The sequence below is a fragment of the Prosopis cineraria genome, unplaced genomic scaffold (genome assembly GCF_029017545.1).
Source record: "Prosopis cineraria cultivar Desert tree isolate PC_DT_omini unplaced genomic scaffold, ASM2901754v1 PC4, whole genome shotgun sequence".
Taxonomy (NCBI): domain Eukaryota; kingdom Viridiplantae; phylum Streptophyta; class Magnoliopsida; order Fabales; family Fabaceae; genus Prosopis; species Prosopis cineraria.
In genome coordinates this window covers 5,698,455-5,722,743 of record NW_026555335.1, presented here as the reverse complement: position 1 = coordinate 5,722,743, position 24,289 = coordinate 5,698,455, and the positions used below count along the sequence as shown (strand labels likewise).

The following is a 24,289-nucleotide window of genomic DNA, read 5'->3' as shown; positions in this document are numbered from 1 at the left end:
TATATATATATATATATTATAGTTTTAAAACATACATTAATTATAATAATTATATTTGGACATAAAAAATTGAATTAAAAAAGTTTAAATTAATATAAACATGTATTAATTGTTTATTATTAATATAAATTATAAAGGATAATTAAAAATTTTATAATAAATATTTATTGAAACATATGATTTTATTTGTTAGATAAATTAATTGCAACCTCATTGTTATCTCGAGAATACTTTAACATATTTAGTTATGAATTCCACACTTACACACCCTTTTTTATACAATAAATCATATCCGTCACTTATGTTTGTACAATGAATTTCATCCCAACTTTTTTCATTACATGTCCCATATTATTTTTTATTTTTATTTATTTTAAAAACTAAAGGCATTGTATATTTTATAAGAAAATACTATGCAAACAATTAGTATCATATACATTGATGGTTGATATGGATATTGATTTTACAAGGGCTATACTAAATGCAAATAAAGTTATGCATATAAATACATTTTCTCATGTATTATAGGAGTACAAAATTTGTCAAATAAATTATCCTATTTATGACTAATAAATAACATTACTTGTTGTGCCAAACTTGATATAAAAGTTTGTATTTCAAGTAATGACACTCTTGGTTGGGGTTAGCTATATTAGGTTTAAAAATAAAAAAAAAAAAGACATCACTTGTTATGAGTTTTGTTATGTATTGCTTTTTAGAACATATATAATATATTTGCTGCTAAATAATATTTTTAATAAAGACAAACGTTACACGGACAAAAACTTTGTTTATTTTTAATCTGAAAAAAGAGATGTAGCAGTAATGATGTATTTTATTTTTTTAATACATATTTCGTAAATAAATAAGAAATTATTACATATTCAGATATTCTCATAACCTTATGCATTTACATTCTATTTACTGAAGAGAGAGAAATATGTATACGTTAAAAATAAAAATATAAATTAGCCAGGGAAAATGGTAATTAAGAACTCTATAAGATCATCAAGTACAATTAGAGACCTCAAATTAGTGAAATTCTAATATATATGAGCTTATAAAATTGCCTCATTTGAAAAATGAAAAAAGACTATTAAAATTATTATGATGAGTTAGGACTATTGTTAATTTTAGTTAGAAAGAACCAAAATCCACATTTAAAAATGTGTTGTTTTTCAATATAAAATTCAAATTCACTTATGAAATTTTTAAAAGACACTTGGGAATGTATAATAATCACTTAAAAATTTATTAAAGTCACTTCTAAATATGAAGTCAATCACTTATAAATTTTTATATTTTTTAACTTATAAGTAAATCACTTGAAAAATCAAGAAAATGTACTTCTATAATTACTATCAAGAGTTAAGATTATTGTTAATCTCAATTGAAAAAACTAGGATCCCAAATATTATGGGTTGAGACTGTTAAAATTATTATTATGAATCGAGATTATTGGTAATTTTATTCTTAAGTGTGAATCCTAATTTTTTCAGCTATAATTAACAATAATTCTAACTTATAATAATAATTTCAATATTTGAAGGCAATTCTGTAAACTTATATATATATATATATATATATATAAAACTTCAAGTAAGGATCATAATCCTTTATTGAGATTTTAATAATTTAAAGTCCCATCACTAATTATAATTAATGATCTTATAAAATTATTAATTCTCATTTTTCCAATTAGCTATTGGAATATTCATTGAATAGATATGCTATAAATGATGTGGCATGCTGGGACTATCTAATAAAATTAATGAATACTTTAAAAATTAAAATACCAGACAATAACAGGAGAAAGAGAAAAGGATGGGGACTTGTCCAGTGCTTTAATTTTCGAAAAAATAACAATAAATTTTTTTAAATTATATAAATAATATTTTAATCCCTTAAAATTTCATAACTCCTTTAAAGTAAGTTAATAAAAATAATTAAATTATTAATTTGCCATATATTAATTTTGTTTAAAAATTTATAAATTTTCTTTTTAAAATCACAAGAATTTAATAATAATTTATAAATTTATATTTGAAATCTTAATATTTCTCAAATGTTACAAATATCAATTGCTATTAACAAGTTTTGTTATAAGATTCACAATTTTTTTTTAAATTGCAAAAATTTAACAATTCATAAGTTTGAATTAAGAACAATTTGATCATTTATATTAATTCTTTAATGACAAAAAATTCTCTAAAAATTTAAAAAAAATGATATTTTGAGAGACTAAAATATCATTTAAAAATTCAAAAAATAATTATTGTCATTTTTTCTTAATTTTATGTTTGTGGTGAACAGTTGAATAATAAATTTAATAATGTAAAATTGAAAGCGAACACCGACATCTTTTGGGTGCAATTATTTGACTTGGTTGAGAGGTTTTTGAATGTGAACCACAACTTTATTGTGTAATGTTTCGGACCATTCTGCATTATCATCGTCAATGCCCATTGCCCTCGTTTACATCTCAGGAACTCATCACCAAGTCCTCGTCACTTGATTTAATTCACACTGTTCACATTTCACACCTCCCCGAGAGTAAACATCTTCAGTTATTGCAAATGAGTTACATGGAATGCATTTTAAATTATTAAAAATCCACATAAACCAATGTCTTATGCTCTGACCTTAAAATTAAAGGGATAATAGCTCCCTAGATTATTAATGACCATAATGCAAAATATGACCTTTATAATCATTCTAAGTCACTGAAAAAAAATTAAGGTGAGAAGCAATAAAATTACTCCAATCTATCACATGCATCATGCAGTGTTTTAGTTTTTGTAGCAAATACCAACTGCTGCAATTGAAGTTCATTGAACATATTAAGGGTGTCATTAACTTACACAAGAGTACAAAGTCCAGACAACAAATTAAATGGGTAAAAAAATAATAACTTATGAACTATACAGTGATAGTCAAAGCAAAACTAAATTTAACTGGCTGGTCATATAATATATGACCCTTGGGCAGACTAGCAACATTCACCCCATTTTATACTATCTCCCAGGCCAACGTCAAACCTATGAGAAAACTTACGCAAATTTAATTCATCATTTCATCTAGTTCACATGCTTCCACCTTTTTCCTAAGAAAATTAATTACAATGGAGAAATAAAAATATACAGCCAACAGAACGAAAGCATGGGCACAATACAGGAATTGACGAAGACACTTGACAATCTATAAGAAAATAGTTTCATCTTTAACTAGATCACTTTATCACAATCAAGGAGATGGTCATCGAAGTTTTCATTACTAATCAGGGGCTAGTGTTTATCAAAATATGTACAATCATTGATAATTCTCCTTCAATGACCTAAAGCTTATAGATCTTTGAATGAAAGTGGCTGCAGAAACAATGGCCTTAAATTATGGCACAGTCTTTTAATTAGTGAAAGTGGCTTGAAATTATGATCATGATAAGCAAGGTCTGAAATCATTGCATAATCAGTTATATTCTTTAAGACCTTAAGCATGTCAAACTGTAATGATTTGATAACTTATTTGACCATGCAACGTATGAAGGCATCACAAATGGAATAATCACCAATACCAAAACTTTTAAAAGGACACATTCAAATTAGAAGTTATATAAGATATTATATGTAAGGATCTCTTCCATTGCAATTCAACAACTACTGAAGTAATTCAAGGAAGCATAAAAGCACAAAGCTGAATGAGGAAATGACACATTAAAACAGAAATGGCATCTAAAATTGTCAAGGTCCACATGAAGACCCCGTAACTTGTCTTAGAAACTTATGCCCATAGAGTTTATCAGGAAATAGAAAGTCATGTGCAACATTTTGGAAACATTTCAATACTAAGATTTCCACAAGGATTTTGGGCTGATTAAACATAATAATATGGTTTTTTTTTCTTAAAAAAAAGTTATGTCCATGACCTAGACTTAAGCTCTAATGCTATGATCTCAACATGAATTGTTTTTCATTTTCTCTAGATATTCTACAGCATTCTTTTCAAGTTGTCCCTGCTCATACAAATTAGAAGCATAAAAAAAACAATAAGAAACATACCAACATTTATTCAAGAAAATGTTAAAAAAATTAGAATGTAAAGAAAAATATTGGATAATTTACATTCTTCGTCCGTCACCACTAAGATTATATTTCTTATGTTTGAGACATTGTTGCTTGTTATTTTCCCACTTCAATTTTTATTTTTTTTAAAAAAGGTTGGTTATTGAACAGTAATAGAAGTATAAGCATTTAGTTCAAAGCAATAATACACAAAAACCACTTCAAGAATTACTAATACTAATTCTGATTTAAAAAAAAAAAGGAATGACTAATACTTACAAAATGAAATGATTGATCTTCAACCTTGTTTCATTCTTGCTGCTTCATGACTTTTCTCCCATGTTGAAATACTTGATAGCTTTTTGTGTGCTCTGCTCAAAAGGATGACTTATAGGAAGCAACACCATTAAGAGAAGGTTGATATCTTTTATTAAAAAAATAGAGGCAAAACATATAAACTTACTGCAATACTGTAAAAGCAAATTCATGATAACCACCAAAACAATGTTGGAATATATGATGAGATGACAAACTTACGGTCTTTTCACGGCCGAAGATCTCCTAAATGTTTGTATAAAAGCACATACATAAAATTATATAGAAGTTTAGAGAGATGAGAGCTGAAGTAAGACAATGCATAAATCTGCAACGGACCTTATTAGATCACATATGTACATTGGTTAGACAATATATCAAGTTGAGCAATCATTATAATCGTGCTCACCGATAACTGATTGACCTTTATGCACTCCCAGATATTCCTCAAAGTGAAGCATTTCCCTTCATGTAATGCAAAAGTTAGCAAGTATACTTGATTCCGCATCTGCATGACTATGTTTCTTTGGAAATGGTTATTCTAAAAGTAAAAAATATTAAGAATTCAAACGGTGCACAAATGCACAATTTCATGAATATATCCCCCTGATCTTGATACCTACTTATTGATAGGGTTTGGCTAGCAATTTATTCATCTTGAACATATCAGTACAATCTACCTCAAATACTACTGCAGCTTGTCTTGTAAATAATTTTCTTTTTGTTGGTAAGGTCTTGGAGATATATTTTCTTTATATACTTAAAAAAATATTTCAGTCACAAGATAGAGGGTTTAGGCAAATATGGTTCTTCCATAAATAAGAAAAAATTACTTCCAATACTTCTTCAAAGAAAAAGGTTAAAGTATAATTTTAAACTTAAATTATTTTTGAAGAAGTAATGTTACCCCTAAACTATTTATCATAGCAATGTTGCCCCCACTGTTTAAACGTTTTTTCCTATAGCTAGTGGGACCTATTTTTCATGAGTTAAGATGCAATTTTGCTCTTAAACTATTCTCAAAAAAGCAATATTATCTTCACCATTTAAAAATCATAAAATTAAATAAAAATAAAAATAAAATAATATTAAATAAAATAATAATAATGTGTGTGTATATATAAAAATTATAATAAAATTAAATAAAAATAATATTAAATGTATATATAAAATAAATATAAGAAAAGAATTTATAGTATATTAATAAAATGTTGTAAATTAAAAATGTTATAAATTATAATTTTATAACTTGTCAAATATAAATGAATCTTGTTTAAATTAGATATAAGTAGACTAAAAAGTATCTGTATTTGCACCTATAACTATCGACCAAAGTTATTGTTAACGACTCTATTTGGATCAAAAAGCTATTTTCATGATTGACCTAGATTGGACAAGGGTTAAGCCACTGTTAAGCCAAAAACTAAAGTTGAATTAGAAATCGAAGCAGTTTTCAAAAAATCAGATGGTTTTAAATATAATATTAAAAAAGCTTAAAATTTTTTTAAAAAAATTAAAAATTAGATTCTACTAAAAACTAACTTTATTTTTAAATAATTCACATATATAAAATATAATTTGAGATCATTTTTTTATAAAGATGTCAATAGTTATAAGTGCAAATGCAAACACTCCTGAGTCTACTCATATCTAATTTAACCAAGATTCACTTATATTTAACAAGTTATAAAATTATAATTTATATTTTTCTCATATTTATTTTATATATACATTTAATATTATTTTTATTTAATATTATTATAATTTTAATTTTATATATACATTTAATATTATTATAATATTATTCTTATTTAATTTTATAATTTTAAAATGGTGAGGGTAATATTACTCCTCTGAAAAAATTTGAGAGTAAAATTACATCTTAAGTCATAAAAAGTGGATCACACTAGTTATGGTAATGAACTTTTAAATTGCAAAGGCAACATTGCTCTGATTTAATTAATTTAAGAACAACATTATTATAATAAATAGTTTATGAGTAACATTACTCCTCTGATGATAGTTTAAGGGTAAAATTATACCTTAATTCTTAAACAAATACTTAATGTTCCTCATTTGTATTCTTGAAAAGAAAAATGGTGACATCAATAAGCAAAAGAAATCCATACAAATAAAATTCTACAAGTTTTTATAAAGTATCATAGACACCTTCGCAAAAATTGGATGGCTGAAGTATATCATAAATATGGGGAAAAAGCATTGGAATTCTTTATAGATAACTCTAGAAGATAGGGTGAATCTGTGATACCAGGTGAAGAAGGTTCATGATTCAAATGACATTGCTCCTAAATCTATTTGAGATATATTGCCAAGCTTTCATACCATTTAAACCAAGGATTTCTGCATTCAAAGTGTACTTGAAAGGTAACGTGCAAATAAATTCCAAGTTGGTGAGAATACCATGAGTTATCGGTAATAATAGATTTTGACAGACATGGTGGAGAAAATAATAGATTTTGACAAACATTGCCTTCATTAGTAATAAAAATTATTGACCAGCACATGAAGATGAGAAGAAGGGGAGGAGGCTGAACAATCAAAATGCAATTGCTTTGAGCCAACAGCGTCCACTCTAGCTTCCTCAAAGTCTATAAATATCGGGGGTAAAGACAAGGATAACTACAATGAGGCACAATGGGACACGCAAGGAAGAATCATGTACAAGCGAATCAACCTTTGGAAAGGTCATGAGACCTGGTAACTTTGCCAGAACACATCGTGGCAAAGAAATCTGGTCGCCTCTTCAAGGGGAAGTGTCGACCACTATGCTCAACTGAGTCCAGACATAGTGGATAAGACTAACCATCAAAGCCATCGCTTAGAAACAGTGTCACCATGGGTCAACTGATTGGACGAAATGGCCAGAAGCGCAACAAATGAAAAGAAGGGGGAAAACCAAAATTCCCCCTGATTATATGACCTGGAAGAGAAGAGAACGGATGACGTACATTGAGGGCATCATCAGGGAACCCACATTAAAAACAATTTGCAAATGTCAGGGAACGAACAAATCAACTCAGAAGGGAAAAAGGGAATAGAAAACAGGCCAGACATAAATAGGGCAAAACAGGATAGCCATAAAACATAGCACTTACTTGGAAGGGGGGCACGCTAATGATCTTCGATGCAAGATATTCGCCATACAACCATGAACAATCGATAAGTCCGGTGAAGTGCAGAACGCTATCCACAAGCAAATGAGACCGGTGCGAAAATGCGAATGGGGTGATAGATGAAATAGGCAAGTAAGGTGGAAAGAGGCCAACGAAACCAAAACAAAGAAGGAGCTCTGTTCAAATTAATAGGAAATGGGGAAGCCCGCGAAGAGACTCGGGGAGCAAGGTCGGCGCGCAATTCAAATTTAGCTTACTTATATTAAAAAGATTATATTACACCAAGAATTTGCAGCTCAAGGAACATGATCCTTATTCCTTGATACAAGAGGATCCTCACGTGGTTAGGGGGAAATGTATTGGGCGTGGGTGAGTGAGGTGCGTAATGTGTGATACATGTACGTGGCGTCCTTTCTTCTCCATGAGAGGGTTAGATAAGATAAAAAAATGTATACATAATCTAACTTGTTAGAAAATTGTATAGGATTATATTATTTTGGAGAATTCGCATTACAGATGAAATCAACAACAATTTACTGTTCGGAAACAAAAAAAAATTAGCATTCTCATTTTAATAACAAACAATTCCTTGTTTGTTCTTACTTTTAAATAATTGTTTTTAGTGGTTCTACTATTTAATTTTTCCTTATATTTTTTACCCTTATTGATTAAAATACTAGAAATAAATATACTTAATTAAAATAGAACATTAGAGGAGTGAAAATAGAAGGGAAATTTTGATTGGATAATCTCAACTAAAGGCCACGGATGCAATTTAATTGCTAGTAAGTCCAAAAAAAAAATGAAATTTTAGTTCAGCTTATGAGGGTTGAAGTAAAAATAATTTCAATAATAAAAAAAAAATAAAGTACCTTTCACTTGTTATGTAGAATTATTAGTTGTTAATTTTTTTTACTTCACTTATTAATTTATCAATATAAGTTATAAATTACACCTGTTTGTCTAACAAACAACAACATCACTTATTAATTTGCCAACTTTACTTATTAATTTACTAACATTAATTATAAATTATAAGACTTATCAGTAATTTATAACTAATATTAATAAATTAACAAGTAAAGTTAGTAATTTAACAATTGATGTTGCTACCTATGATTGAACAACTGATGTCAAGTCTTGTATAATTATTGAAATGTCAATTCATATAATTTGTAACTTATATTAGTAAATTAACAAGTGAAGTAAAAAAATTAACAACTAATATTTTTGCATACAAATAAAATATACTTTATTTTTTATCATTGAGATTATTTTCATTTCAATTCTCTTAGACTGAACTGAAATTTTAGATTTTTTGAGAATTACTAGTAATTGAATCACATTCCTAATTGTCAGTTAAAATTCTCCCAAATTTCATTAAAGGGCGATGGATATAAATTTAGGATTCCCCAAAGGATTGGACGAGACTGGACTTCTGCCTAACTCAAAGTCTGGTCTCTTTTATAAAAAGAACTGCATTAGGCAACCGAAAGTTTAGTTTAATCTAGTGATAACCCAAATATTAATAAGATCGAACTTGGTTTATAGGATTGAGAGACTAGTACTCACTTTGCTTTTTTTTTTCTTTTTCGTCTATGAGAGACAATAATCCATTTCAACCTAATAAGTTCAATTATGATAATAAAAACACTTATAACTATAATAAATCTATAATAATTTTCAACAATAAGAAAAATATTTTAGTTATAATCCAAGTGGTTCAGATTGTTAAATTATTAGTCTAAGTACAGGACGGTGCCAGGAACTAAAATTTTTAAATTATTAATAGTCTTAACTTATTATTATCAATAATTAGTAAATTAATTATAACTATATTAAATAAATTTAATAGGACTGGATTAAGTGGTTTACATGTTCATTTTTTTGTCTAATTTAATTTAAAGAAATAGTCTAATTTTTTTAGTCCTTTCAATTATAAAAGATTAATTTTTAACAAGATTAAATAAGACTAAAACTTTTAAGATCAGATTAGGTTGAACAGAATTAAAGGAGTTTTGTGCGGCCCTAGATATAATATTACTTCAGTTGAGGCTGAATATATGTGAAATGCAACTGCGGGGCACTGAAATGGGGGGAAAAATTGATCTGTAAAATGACAAAAAACCCTCAGTTTAAACAATAAAAAGCAGCAGTTGAAAGGCATTATTGAAGCCCATTGAAGGCAGTTTCCCACCACCTGCACTAAGCCGTCGCCGTCGCCGAGTTCGCCAAGTGCGCCAAGTTCGCCGAAGCCACTATCGTTTGCTTGAGTAAGAAAGGGCTAGAGGCGTGCCATTGGGTGTGACCCCACAGCTCCACACTGTAGTTTCTGATATCACGACCTCGCAGTCGCAACCTGTCACGACGGTGAGGGCCAAGCCTCATTATGTCTCCGGCGAAGTTTCTAGACCGTCCCAGCGACTGAATTTTACCCATGTTTCTTTTTCATTAATGCCAGGGTTCTGGAGCGGAAGGAGGGAGAAGTGGCCAAGAATAGTTCCGGAGACATCCCCGGTGTAGAAAGTGTTCTGTTCCAGGACTTAATTATGAACGCTACAGTTGGGATCTGACATTGGCCGAGGCGACTGCGAGGAACGACGAAAAGAACGCGTTCGGACGGCTGGTGAAGGAGGCGAGCACGGCACTGCTGAAATCGTACACGAGGGAGGGGTTCCCGCACAGACGTTGGCAGGTCAAGACGCTGCTCGTTCAAGCATTGGTGTCGGAGGCCGCAGCTTCGTCTCAAGTCAAGCGCTTCTCATCGGCTAATCTCGCTTGCGATCGTATAGTGTATGCGCCACTCGAATAATCAGTATATTTAATTAATAAGCAAAGTTTTGTAACCTAATAAATAATAATGAATTCTATGCTGGTAAATTGCAGTCGCAGCTTCTAAATTACAAGGTACTATTCGTTGTTGATTCTATTGTGCGCTGCTCCCTGCACGTTTCTCAAGCTGTTTTAATTCTCATGTTGAGATTCTTATAATCTTATCCCTTTGTTTCTGTTTCTGGAGTTCATCTCCCACTTGCATTGGTGAAATTTTTAATCGAAGCTGAAACGATAAAATATAATTATAATTTGCTTTTTTATGGTCTATACTGAAGGCTTTTTTGTCGTTTCACTAACCAATTTTATTTCAGTCCTCCAAACCTTTAGCTACATTTCAGATTCATTTGGGCGAAATAATATTACACCCCTTGTCCTTTAATGAATTTTCCCAAAATAGAAAATCATCCAATAATATATCACATAACACTTTATGTTATGAGTTGAGAGAGTTTTCTTGAAGATACATTTTAATTAAGACAGGAAAGAGTTTGACATAAAGTTAGGAAAAATAAATTGTATAACGTACATTTGTAAATAATGAAATTTATGGTAAATGTAATATTTTTATATTAATATGGAAATGGATGATATTGATTATATGCTAGTTTGGACAAGTTCCACAATCATTTTGGAAGCTTTAAATGATAGTTTTGTAAAAAAAAAAAATTGTTGAAAAAATACCCGAAAGATTTATAACTTTAGCCTTCTTTATATTAATAAAATAAATTGAAGAACGTTGGCTTCCTTTATAAAATTAATAGGTACTAAAAAGCTTTTAGAAAAAAAAAATTTATGGATATTTTTTCACCTTAATCCTAAAAAAAAACCAAACATTTCTTCTTCTTCTTTTTTTTTCCATTGTGCATGTTTTGCACTTTGAACTCTGTTTTCACATAAGCTGAATCTACGTTTAGTTTTACTTGTCAATTATGGTCGCTGGAGCATTAATAGCAAGTCAGTTATTTGAACCTACCAAACAAACTTCTGATGATGAACTCGAAGTTGCAGAAAAGCCACCTCTGACTCGGACGAAGGAGAAGATGCATGAACAATGCACAAACGTGCGACGAGAATGCCCAGCACAATCCAACCTAGAATGTATTTAGCCTCCTACGTATCTCCACCCCGCCTCTTGCCTTCTTCTACACCTCTCCAGCTTTTTATGCTCGCTTAATCCTTTGATTTTGTGTTGCTCTTGATTTCTTTTAAATTCTTGCATTAAACTCCATCGAATCTGATTTTACTACAGTATTGAAAACTCAAATAAAACGCGAAGAGTAAAAATTAGAATATCGTTATTCACTTTTATGATTTGCAATGATTTTGATCCTATCTGATTTATATTATTTTTAATCAACGAATCGAAACCCATCATTGTCTGTGATAACAGCATATTTGATTTTGGATCAAATCTGATGTTACTGCACCGTTGAAAACTCGACTTCCTTGTGAATTGTAAAAGTAGAATAAGATAATCATCTTTTATAATTGACTACGTTAAACCAGATCTAATTTTGTTACAACAATGATGATAAGCTTTATCTCATTAAATAGAGTCATTATCTGCATCACATGATGCCATTTATTTATGCCAAAAAATAACTTATTAGGTAGTGTATTTATCTCATTAAATAGAGTCATTATCTGCATCACATGATGCCATTTATTTATGCCAAAAACTAATTTATTAGGTAGTGTATTTATCAAGTAATCTTGTTCCATTTTCAAACGTCTTTTACATCTTTTTACAAGATTATCCCTTAACTTTTCTTATTGTTTTATTTGGAGAGCTGAAAGAGGAGAGGATTGTTTTATTTAGAAACCTTCAAACGATGGGAATTTTAGTGTTATATTTAGCTATGACTTCCTCTTTACAGGTACTCATTCTAGTGGCGGACCAGAAAAGATCGAAGTTCTTTTTTGTCTGATTGCAAATGATGGAGTGCACACCGCAAAGCTCCAAGCCAAATGTGGGTTACTAGATTTAGATCGATGCCCCCTAGGATCCAGAGCTAAAGAGGATGTTTTGCACCTATTACAAGATTGCCCTCATGCAAGGCAACGGCGTAGAGAGATAGTCAAACCAAAACTCTGGACAACCTTCAAGAACCTGCGTAGAGAGGAGTGGATTTGTTGGAACTTTAACAAAACAGCTAGGAAAGATTTCACAAAACAGGTAACCTGGGATATATTGTTTAGATACGTGTGTTGGGATATTTGGTGCTTTAGCTGCAAAAAGGCTTTCTCTGATGAAGAGGATGAGATGGTGGGGTCGGGACTTGCTTCGTTACATAAGGCAAGCTCGGATCTCAGCCTCCTAAATACCTCTAACAGCCTCAAGATACAGGAAGGAAGATGGCAAAGCAAGTGGTTTAGACCTTCAAATGACACAGTGAGCTTGGATGGTGATGGATATGTTAAAAACGGGAATAGTAAATGTGGAGGCATTGTTTGAGATAGTAATGCCAATTGGATAGTGGGCTTTAATGCTAGAGTTGGTAATCTTCCACCAGCTATCACTGAGGTGATGGCTATTTCGTATGGTCTCCAAATATGTTGGAATGCAAGGCATCTAAAAGTACAAGTTTACAGTGATTGTGTACAAGCCATTAACCTGCTCACGAGGAATGTTAATGACGTTCACCCTTATAGCAATATGATTAACCATGCTAGATGTAATTTGTATAGGGATTGGTACATAACTATAGACTTCATGTATAGGGAAACCAATTTTTGTGTTCATTATTTAGTTATTAATATATCTGACTGAATTAGTATTACGTATGTTTTTGATCAACTACCACCTTGCTGTAAGAAGGTGACAGATGAAGAGAAGTTATTGAGTTAGCTTTTTAATCTGGATGTTTTGTTATTCTCTTGAGTAATGGATGTTTTTTATTTTTATTTTTTAAAAAAACTTTTTTTACCAAACATCTCTAAAGGCCAACTACAATTTTTTATTATTTTATTCTTAATGAATGTCGTGCTAACTTTTCTTCACATATAATCATAATTAATTTTGGTTTTTTTTTTTAGGCCTAGGTAAAGTTCATTTCCCATTCTCATCTTTACCATCTCCTTTTTATTTTCTTCTCCCTTCATCGTCCAACATTACTTACTATATTATATATAGTATTAGTCTTGTAATTGTTGGACAAAACTCTCGCAAACATCTTGCATGAATAGGAGTCCTTGTTTGGATGCACTGAATTAAAGTTTAGGAGAATGACACTTAAGTCTCAATTAAACCATTTTATTTCAGTAAAGTTCCAACAAAATTCAAAATATAAAGGAAATTCCTTAATCCTTAATTGTAAATTTTAAACTTTTATGTTTGTAACCTATTTTTTAAAATTTGCAATTCGTTCTATTTTGATTTGCAACTCAGTTTTCTAATTTAATTTAAGAACACAAATTTTTTTAATAAAAAACACAATTTTATAAGATTGCTTATTCAGTTCCAAGAATTTTAAACTTATTCTTTCGAATTTGAAATTTTATCTACTATAATTTACAACTCTATATCCCAATTTTATTTATGAAGCCAATCTCAATATTTATTTTTCTTATAAGAAATTTTTTGTTCAATTCCAAGAATTTGCAATCTACTTTACCTAGTATGCACTTTCATTTACCTTAGTTTATAACTTTAGTTTCAAATATTATTTAGAAATTCATAAAAAAATTTCTTAAATAAAGTTAACATTAAAAATTTTATGTTCATAAATAAAAGGAACTATGATAATAAAATTCCTCTTAAATATATAAATGTCAATTTGATCCCTCAAAATGCCATAATTTTTCTGAAGTTCCTAAAGACTTTTCTATCATTAATGAATTTATATAAATTATTAAATTACTTTTATTAAAAATAAATGATTAATAAATTTTGTTTAAATATTCACAAATTTTTTTCTTATTTTCGCAACAATGCTATAGCAAATAAAAAATTTAACATGGCAAATAATAATTTATTGTTACATTGTTGTGAATATAAGAAGAAAAGTTATAAATATTTAAACACAATTTATGAATCATTTATTTTTAATAAGGATAATTTGATAATTTATATAAATTTATTGATAATAAAAATATTCTTAAAGACTTCAAAAAAATTATGATATTTTGAAAGATCAAATTATCATTTTTATATTTCAGAAAAATTTTATTATCATTTTTTTAAATAAAATTGAGATATAAAGTTGTAAATATGAGAAAGTAAGCTGCAAATGCCTTTAGCTTACAAAATAACACTATAAATTCAAAGTTAAAATCTTGCATTTTTATATAAAATTTGAAACTTGAATTGCAAACTAAGGTAAATGAAATTACAAACTATAGAGTAAGTTGCAAAATTTTAAAAATAAATAAATAATTTCTCATAAAAAAATAAATATTGAGATCGTGTTCACAAATAAAATTTGAATAAGTAGTTACAAATTGTAGCAGATGAAATTGTAAATTCAAAAGAGTAAATTGCAAATTCTTAAAATTAAATAAACAATTTCGTAAATTCAATTAAAACAAATTGTTCTTAAATTAAAACATGAAACCGAGTTGTAGATATAAGTGGGAGCTGCAAATTTAAAAAAAAAAAAAACATGTTGTAAATTTCTAAGATTAAAATTTTGTCAAAAAATTAATTAAAGACCAAGAGACTTTGTCTGTTTTTTGAAATTTGTTGTACTTCATTGAAATAAAATGATCCCTTTGAGACGTAATGGCATTCTCCCTTAAAGCTCCGCCTGCCATTAAATACGTGGGTGTGATCAATCTAAAGAGACTCATGTAATAGAGGAAAAAAAAAATCGCACAAGTACATTATCAAATACAAATGAATATACTGTCATATATATTACAATTATATTGAACCTACAAAACGGAAGCAAATAAAATCTGTGCTTCGTAGATCCTCCATCAATCAGCCCCGTGCAATTCTGCGCCCTGCACCCATTAACAATACTTTCCCTACAGCACCACCGTGAATACCCAAAACCAGAGCAACAGCGCCACCAATAGCCAACCACTTCCAGTCCACGCCAGGACCATCCTGCATTCTACTATTCCTAAGGGCTTGATCCTTCTCTTCCTGCCCCACAAAAGGCCCTGAGGACTCCATATTGTCTATAGTAATCTTGGTCGTGATTCTCGCATTCAGTGCGCATCTTGACAAGGATGCCTCTGTTTTCCTGGCATTCTGATAAGCTCTCATTCCAGAGTCAAGTTTCTTAACTGCCCCCCACATCCCATGGCGAACACCCAGCTTCGCAACATCTTTGGGGATCCCCATGTCTTCATAATGTAAAAGGGTAACCTCAGAGGCAGACATCTGTCCATCTCCTTTGCGAGATTCCACTGCATCAGTTTTTTTTTTTTTTAACGTGTTCAGAAGATGAAATACCATTAACGGACATGTTAACATCCGAAAGCAGATAACAATAAAGATAAATTGCCATCGATTCCTACCAGGTTTGATGACCCAACTAGAAAAATAAAGCTCTACTCGTCTGGGCTTGTCTCGCTTGGGTAAACTTGGATAATGCACCCCCTACAACAATGAAGCTGAAACAGTAAGAAACCTAGCACTTAAGTGTTTTCGTGCTTCCTTTTTAATCTGTCATTAGCACCAAATAGGTTTACAGCACAATAGAAGCACAAGGCAAGTAAAACGATAAAACATACAAGTTCACTATCAAGTTTTCTTAATAAGAATAGACACTAGCATTATTTTAACACCACAAAATTTCACTCTAAATACTGTAGGAGTGCAAGTCGCATTCCAATTCCAGGTTTTAGTTTATGTGTTGAGAGAAAATGGCCTTCCAATGCTCTTAATCATGACTTTGACGTTCTAAACAGCCTGTGTTGAGTAACCACGAACTTAAAACCCATATCACAAAAAGTTTCAATTAACGTGGTCTCAATTAGATCAGCACAGGTAAAAAAAAAAAAAAACTGGGCAAATGATAGTTTAACCAGTACCTTTGTCACACAATAGTATGAATTTCCAGCCTCCCATATTCTTCGAGCAATAACATATTCTCGATCACTACAGAAAAAGGGGAACTGCAGATTGGTTGAACAAATGAGGCATGAGTAAACAATATGCCATAAGCAATTAAAAGCAGTAAGTTCCTTTGATCTTTGGCCCAGGTACCTTTTTAATCCAGTGAACAATCATTGTCCCTGTATGAGAAGAGTCCTTCAATACATTGCAGTATGCCAGCATAGGATCCCATTTAGGGCGGAAGTCATCATCCCAGAAGAAATCCCGGACCAGCTCAGGTGTTGCATCTTCAAAGACAGTTCTACTGCGGTAAACTGTAGGACCAGTCTGATAACAAATTCAACATCAGCTGCTAATATAATTTTAGCTTAAAACTGCACAGAAGTAAATTAAAAACAGCTAACAGACTTTGAAACTCAAACACAAAAGAATGGTTATCAATCCATTTTTCAACAAGGAGGAAAAGGTGTCTCATAAAAAGCGCACAAAATTTCTCACCATTAATACAGGTGATGTATGTTTGTATCTGATCGTATAAAGGAATTAAATGAAACAAATATTGAAACCCAGCACCAACCTCAGGTTCATGACGCCAAGCTTGGTAAGCCATGTTCGGTGTTGACCTCTCCATCAAACTTTGCCAGTCCATCACTCCATCTTTCCCTTCAAAAAGATGAAGGAGATGCTCCAAATCAGCCTCAGTAACATCCTGCTCTTTCTCCCAAGATTTAACAGAGGACCTAATGAAAATGTCCCAACCCATATTTAACAAGAATAGAACACTCCATCCCTCCTCAAGTAATCAATCAAAATTCAAAACATATAAGCATGCTAATTATGAGCAGATATAATCAACAACAAAGATAAAAGAATTAAACACCCGCTTCTTTCACAAGTAATACAATTGCAAGACACTATTCCATTAGGTTTCGGGCAGTTAACTTCCAATCCAAAATGAATATTTAAAAAAAAAATAAAAGTGAATCGTACTAGTCCATAATATGATTGATATCTGCCACACAGATAGAAAGAAGCAGAGATTTGTATTGAAGGACAAATTATGACACAACAGACTGACTGGAACACAACAGCGCGGCATGCGGTAATTTCCAATGTTTGCCAAGCTTTACTACTCGGGTTTAGAGGTAGGACTTGTAGAAGTTATTAATCCAATTCCAGACTTTTATTCATAGTCAACGTGGCACCAGGCACGAATAAAACACGGGACTCTAGTCTGGTAGAAAAAAAAAAGACTATCGGTGATTTGAGAATAGAGCAAGGAAATTATTTAATGACGCATCCACATGTTCATTCAACTTCAACATTAAACAAATTTTAGCCATCAGAATAATTCAATTTAGCATAGAAACCATCCTTCACCGCTACACGAAAGAGCATTCGCAATTTCAAAAATAAAAGTAGGGGCTTCATCAACCAAAATACGAGCTCGACCACAATGGCCAGTTCATCAATACATGTGTACTTCGTTCAACCTCTCCGAATCATTTATCAGCCACCGACACTCAGATTATGGAAGACACCGACTTAATCAATAATACCTGCGCTGTTGTTCCCACATTGATCGACAGGCTGAACCGTAGGTAAAAATAGGCTTTTTTAAAACAAAACACATTCCTCAAAGCTCAAACCAAAAATTCAATTACGCGGAACTCATGTCCACGACATAATATTTTTGATGAAAAATCAATCAGAAAAGACAGAAAAAAGAACACCTACCCAGCAGCCTCAACGCTTCCCTCTCCAAACTTGGGCATTGCCGCCGCTACATTCTCCTGTTCCGGTGGCCATGCAGTTTGTCCTTTGCCCTTCCGCTTGAAATTGGACCAAATTGTGCGGCAAATGGAGAACGCAGACAGCGCTGTAAATGCCAACCATAACCTCCGAGCGCCAAAGCCCGGTGGAGCCGTCCAGAGGAACCGAAACTTACCACGGAGACCGAGGAACACGATTCCCGTCCACCGGGGCCTCCATGACCAGCCGATGAGCATGCCGATCATGACGGCGAGCCAAATCGGGACTGCACATAGCAGAATGTCGACTAATGTCTCGGTTATTGAGGGTTTCTTCAAAAACTCCATGAGATCAAAGAAAGGCTCTCCCATATTTCCGGGCAGAAAATTTTCCCGAGAAAATTAGCAGGAAAGTTAACCCAAAAAACTGAAGGATGGCTCTTCTTCTTCTCTATCTGTCCCTGAGGAAACAAATTCGAACTACATGGATGCCTCCGTCTCAATCCGGGAACGAAAGCATGGTCATTTTTCGTGACTAGTGAGCCGAACGGAAAAGCATTTTTACTTTTCAAGGGAAATAAAAGTAGAAACATAAAGAGAGAGAGAGTAGAAATTATCAAATTAAGGTTAATAGGACGACGTGGAAGATTCCCAGCCGTCGATGCGCTGGGATACGCGTTTAAGTTCGGTTGGTAGTACGGAGATGAGTTGGACCGCATGTTCACCGTCTGGTAATCCTAACCTATACGGAAATTGGAAAAGAAAACAGAGAACTGATTGTACGCTCCATGTGGCGTGTGATGAGTGGAGTAAGATGAGAGGCTGTTTGTGGATTAGATTTTCGAATTTGGTATTCCAAGTTCCGACAACCTTGCAGAGAAACAAAACTGGTTGTAAATTGCAATTTTTTAAAATGGGCCGAGCGGTCCAAAATCAAGCGGTCTAGAAATAGATAGGTCCAGCGTGATGAGAAAACCCCCCTTATCCCAAAGGGGGAAAAAACGAAACGACCGGATAAAATGTCACCACTACTTTTTTTAAAAATTACAGCGGCAAGCAAAGCTTGACAAATATCAAAGTTAAGGCAAAGAGCCCTGGTTCAGTCCACTGTTGACCTTGTCTTCTAAAATCAGATTGGCGCATTGGATGGGGACTTCTGAAACAATTTTGAAATCTGCAGAATTGTAGTGTGCTGTTCGAGCCATAAAATCTGCACTCCTTAAAATTTCCCTGTGACAAAAATTAACCTCTATATCCCAATCATCATATATCCTATTGCAAGTATCACTAATCAAGCTAGCTTCGACATGATTAACGCCCCAGTCCCTGATTAAACAGTTCAAAGCCCCCAGCGAGTCAGTAAACAGGAAGATTTTATCAAAACCTCTTTGTTTACAAACGTCAAGTCCAGTTTTTATCGCCCAGATTTTCTACAAATGTTGTTCTTATTGGTTGAAGCAATTTCTAGAACCCAAGTACCCACTCCCCTTCACGATCACATATTACATCACTACAAGCAATTTGTGCAGGGGATCTTACCAAAGCATCCACATCTATTCGAATATAGTCTACAGGTGGTCTAGTCGATTGCACATGATGAGTCGTCGCATCCTGAAATAAGGCATTCCTGTATTTGCCACTCCCATTAGATAAAGTATTCCTGAGTGGATAAAGAGCATTTACTGATATAGAAATATTCTCAAACATTATCTTTGACATCTTGTTTTCCAAAGGATTCAACAAAAGCTACCAAACACCCTTCTCCAAGGCCAGCAATGAAAGTATGAGTTAGCAAGGTTATGTTTCGCATTCTTTCGCATCCAAACCTGTAAGGGGGATTCAAAAATAGAAGATAAAAGGTTAGGAGAAATGATAAGAGCCCACACCTCTCGTGCCAAATGGCAGTCTCTCAAAATGTGTATGACACTCTCTTCACTCACACATTCAAAAGGACAAAGAGGATTATGGTAAGCTCTCTCATAGCTCTTAGGGAATTAGTAATCAAACTCTCATGAACAGCTTGCTAAAGGAATAATTTCACTTTTTCCAGAACTAGCCATCTCCACACCTTTTTCCAGAACGGGTCATAGTTACATCTAGTACCACCAAAACACATCTTATAAGCTGACTTAACACAAAAGGCCATCTTTAGTATGGCGCCAGCAAAGGAGGTTTTCATTATCAGAGCAAGGAGGTCTGATTTGTGTAATCTTACTTACCACCCAAGGAGGGAGAAATCTGAGCCACGCCTCTTTGTTCCATTGACCACTTGGAAGGATATAATAACAGACCAAGTCCTGAGGCTGAATTTCATGCAAATTATGATTTGCATAGAAAATGAGGGGTTTCTCTGATGGTGTCCATGGATCCCATCAACATATAGTAGATCGGCCATTCTTGACAGTCTTCCCAATGCCGCTCTTGAAATCTTCCCATACTGAGCAAACCACTCTCCAAGTACTGGAAGAGTTTCTTTTTTTATGAATCTGGGGTATTAAACCATCACCACAATTATACTTCTTTCTCAAACAATGAACCCATAAAGCCTTCGGTTTGGTCATAATGCCCCAGCTGAGTTTCATGATAAAAGCTTTGTCCTGACTACTTAAGTCTTTGATGCCTAACATGCCTTCCTCTTTGATATTTTTGGCCATCTCCCAGGGTATGAGGTACATTTTCCTTTTATCAGTGTCTTGGCCCCAAAGGAACCCACGGCATAGCTTCTCAATTTCATGTAAAATACCAACCGATAGAAGTGTAGTTTTCATGAGATAGGATGGGAGAGCCAATAAGACTGCCTTAATGAGAATTGTTCTACTTGCCATATTCAAGCATCTGCTCTTCAAGAGCAGCTCTTCCATCCTGAGAGTTTCCTCCTTGCTTTACTAATACATAACCATAAGGCCCTGTTTGGTATGAAATATTGAATTTTAAGGGATTAGAAATGGCATTGGGCATGGGAATAATTTTTAAAATCATGTTTGGTATGTGATGGGATTAAAAAAAAAAAGTCCGGCTCAAATCAAACCAAAAATGCAACCAAAAGACAAGATTATCCTCATCCTCTTCCCTTCTCCATGATTGCCCTGCAACCGAAAAAAAAGAAAGAAAAAAGACAGTCATGTCTTCTTTCTTCTTCCTTTCATATCATCATGTCCCTCCTCCACAAAACATCCTCCCCCCCCCCCCCCAAAGTTTTTGAAACTCAGCAAAATCAATAAGTAGCATAGTTCTGGAACGGTGGTCACACAAGGGAGGAACAAGGTGATACAAGAAAATCAACCTAGCAATTCTAAGAAAAAAATTTGGTACACAGAGCAAAGGATAGAGATCACTGATCAACTTACTGGCATGGTTCCACTTCACTGATTGATTAACTCCTACAAAGCTAGCGAAGAATGAAAAAAATTAAACGCAGAGAAGAGGAGAAAGTGAGCGCCTTTTATATAGTGTCAAGGAACTCATCACCGGCAAGAGAGGACATTGTTGCCGACAAGGGAGGCAAGGGAGGAAGTCATCGCCAGCAAGTGAGGAAGTCGTTGCCGAAGTCATCCGTGGTGATGAACTTGTCTAAGCAATGAGGTCACGGATAAAGAGGACAAGTTGGATTTGGTATTTTTTAGGAGGGTATTTTGTTCATAAAAATTTCAATCTCAGGATTAATTTTGCAATACCAAAGTGGGGTAAATTTTAGTATTCCCACCTAAGTGAGACCGAGTAATCTCAAGTATTGATGAATGACTCCTCCCAAACATGTTAAAGGTGATATTATTCAAACCCAATCCTAATTCTTGCCCTCTAATGACGCCTGCCAAATAGAGCCTAAGTGTCTTTTGTAGCTCTAGAGTGAAGGAGTGGAACTCCAAGATACTTCCCCAAGTCTACAGTAAGGCTAATTCCCAGAATTCAGCTGAGTTCCATTTCTCTATTGAAATGTACATTCCGAGAACAATACATTTTAGACTTGTTGAGATTGATCTTATCACTAGACATGTTGCAAAATTTAGTCATAACATTGCGAGCCAAGGCAACCTGGTCTGTGAAGGCTTCCATAAATGGGAAGAGGTCATCTGCAAAGAATAGATAAGATAGCTAATGTCTTGACGTATGAGCCCAAGCACCTTTAGCACATTCATCTTTAATGATATAGCCTAATCTTTCCATGCAAACCACAAGAAATATAAGGGCTTAGGAGATCTCCCTGTCTTAACCCCTAGAGGGGGAGAAAGCATCAGTGGCATCCCCATTCCACAAAAATTTCATTGAAGCAATTGAGATACGCGACATGATGATGTTAATAAAACTATCAAATAGCCTTAAAGATTGGAGTGTATGCTCAATAAATTTTCAGTCAAGTTTACCATATGTTTTTTACGTATCAACTTTTGCCATTATATGAGCCCTCCTACTCCTTTTATTCCGTATGATGTGAATGGTCTCATGAGCTATAATGACATTATCACTATCCTGGTGCCCTTCTATAAACTACACTACCTGGGGCTAATAATGGAATTAAGGATATGTTTAAATCTATTGGCCAATATTTTCATAACTATCTTAAAGCTGATATTACAAAGCAAGATTGGGCGAAATTCCTTCGATGAAGAAGGGTGGTCAACTTTACGAATGAGAACAATATTTGTTGCATTAACCTCCCTAATTCTTTCCACTTGTTTGAAGATATGTTGACATAGTTACAAATCTTCACTCATATCACTTTCCATTGTGTCTAGAAAAAATGACCTTGTATATTATCAAGGCTCAGAGCTTTAAAACACCTATCGAGAACATTGCATTCTTTATTTCCACATCATCACCATTACTTTTTGAATGGTTCAATAACAAAAATATATTTAACTATTTTTTTTCATCATTTTTTAATCAAACTAACAATAAAATACTCCTATAAATATTTAAAATCTTTAATGAGATAATAAGCATGTACTTTTCAAATAATATAATGTTCATAGTTGGACACCATGTGATTACATTTTCTGAAAAAAAAATTTCAATTATAAATATAAATCCTATTTAGTTATGTTATATAGAGTAAAATAAACTAATATCTCCTTTATTTTACCGTAATTACATATATCTCTATTTTATTTTTAAAACATATATATGCATTCTTTGAAATGAAAAGTTACATACGAATTTTAAAATAATTAAGAAAAAACATAATCATTAATCATTATAGTTTTATTTAGTTTTACTTTTATTAGGTTTCATTGGTCCCTATAATTTGTTTTTAGCATTTCTAATTTTTATAACCCTTGTAATTTAACATTGTTAAAAATTAGAGAAATAAATGTCACCCAATTTTATTAAAATTATAGAGACTAAAAATACTATAAAAAATTATATAGATTAAAAGTAAAATCTAATAAGACTATAAAAACTAGTGATTGCGTTTTCCTGATAATTAAGTAGAATAGAGGTACTTGTAATTAAATTAAAATAGGGGAGATGCCAATGTATTTTATTTTATATTATATAATGAAATATGTTTTGGTTATTGTGTAAATAAAAAAATTAAACAGGCATATGAAAAAAAAAACATAAAAAAATAAAGCTAACTTAGTGCTATTTCTTTAAATTTTTGAAATCTAATGTTTCTCTGTCAGCATTTTCTTCTCTATAGGAGACGCCCATGACATGATCATCACAGCATCGATTGTTGGGGTTGAATAGCATGTAGATTCTGGGGCAAGTAATTCATACGGGCCAAAATTACCTGGTTTAGATTTATTCAGGTTTAAAATATTTTACTTTATATAAAAATATCATATAATCAAATCCAGCCTTATTGTATTTGAGCTTCAAACTTATTAAGGTCAGTACAAACATTCAAAACTTTTTAAAAATATTTTTCCTATTTGTTGAACTAATTTTAATTTTTAAGTAACTCTATAAAGCATAAAATATTATTTTAATTTTAAAAAAATAAAAAAATAACTTATCGACTTTATGCTTGGATAATTCTATTACTGTTTTGTTATACTATATGTAATTTATTTATGAATGTTTTCTTTATTTATAAATTAATATATTAGTTATTTAAATATTGCCCTTATCATGATCAAATATAAATATTTAATTAAATTATATCATTTTAATTATAATCAACTTAATTTCAATTCAATCACGATTAGATCACTAACTTAAAATTATTGCCCTGATTAATTCAAA

At 32.2% G+C, this 24,289-nt stretch overlaps 1 protein-coding gene across 1 annotated transcript; it reads right to left on the bottom strand.

The window, feature by feature from the left end:
* Positions 1–15,134: 15,134 nt before the first annotated feature.
* LOC129307999 (uncharacterized) lies at positions 15,135–18,680 on the bottom strand. Its single transcript, XM_054948954.1, has 6 exons — positions 18,087–18,680; positions 16,927–17,089; positions 16,500–16,676; positions 16,325–16,408; positions 15,809–15,890; positions 15,135–15,697 (listed from the first exon to the last, which is right to left on the bottom strand). Exons 1-6 carry the CDS (start codon positions 18,470–18,472, stop codon positions 15,264–15,266), a joined length of 1,326 nt encoding a protein of 441 aa, XP_054804929.1. The 5' UTR covers positions 18,473–18,680; the 3' UTR covers positions 15,135–15,263.
* Between the last annotated feature and the right edge of the window lie 5,609 nt (positions 18,681–24,289).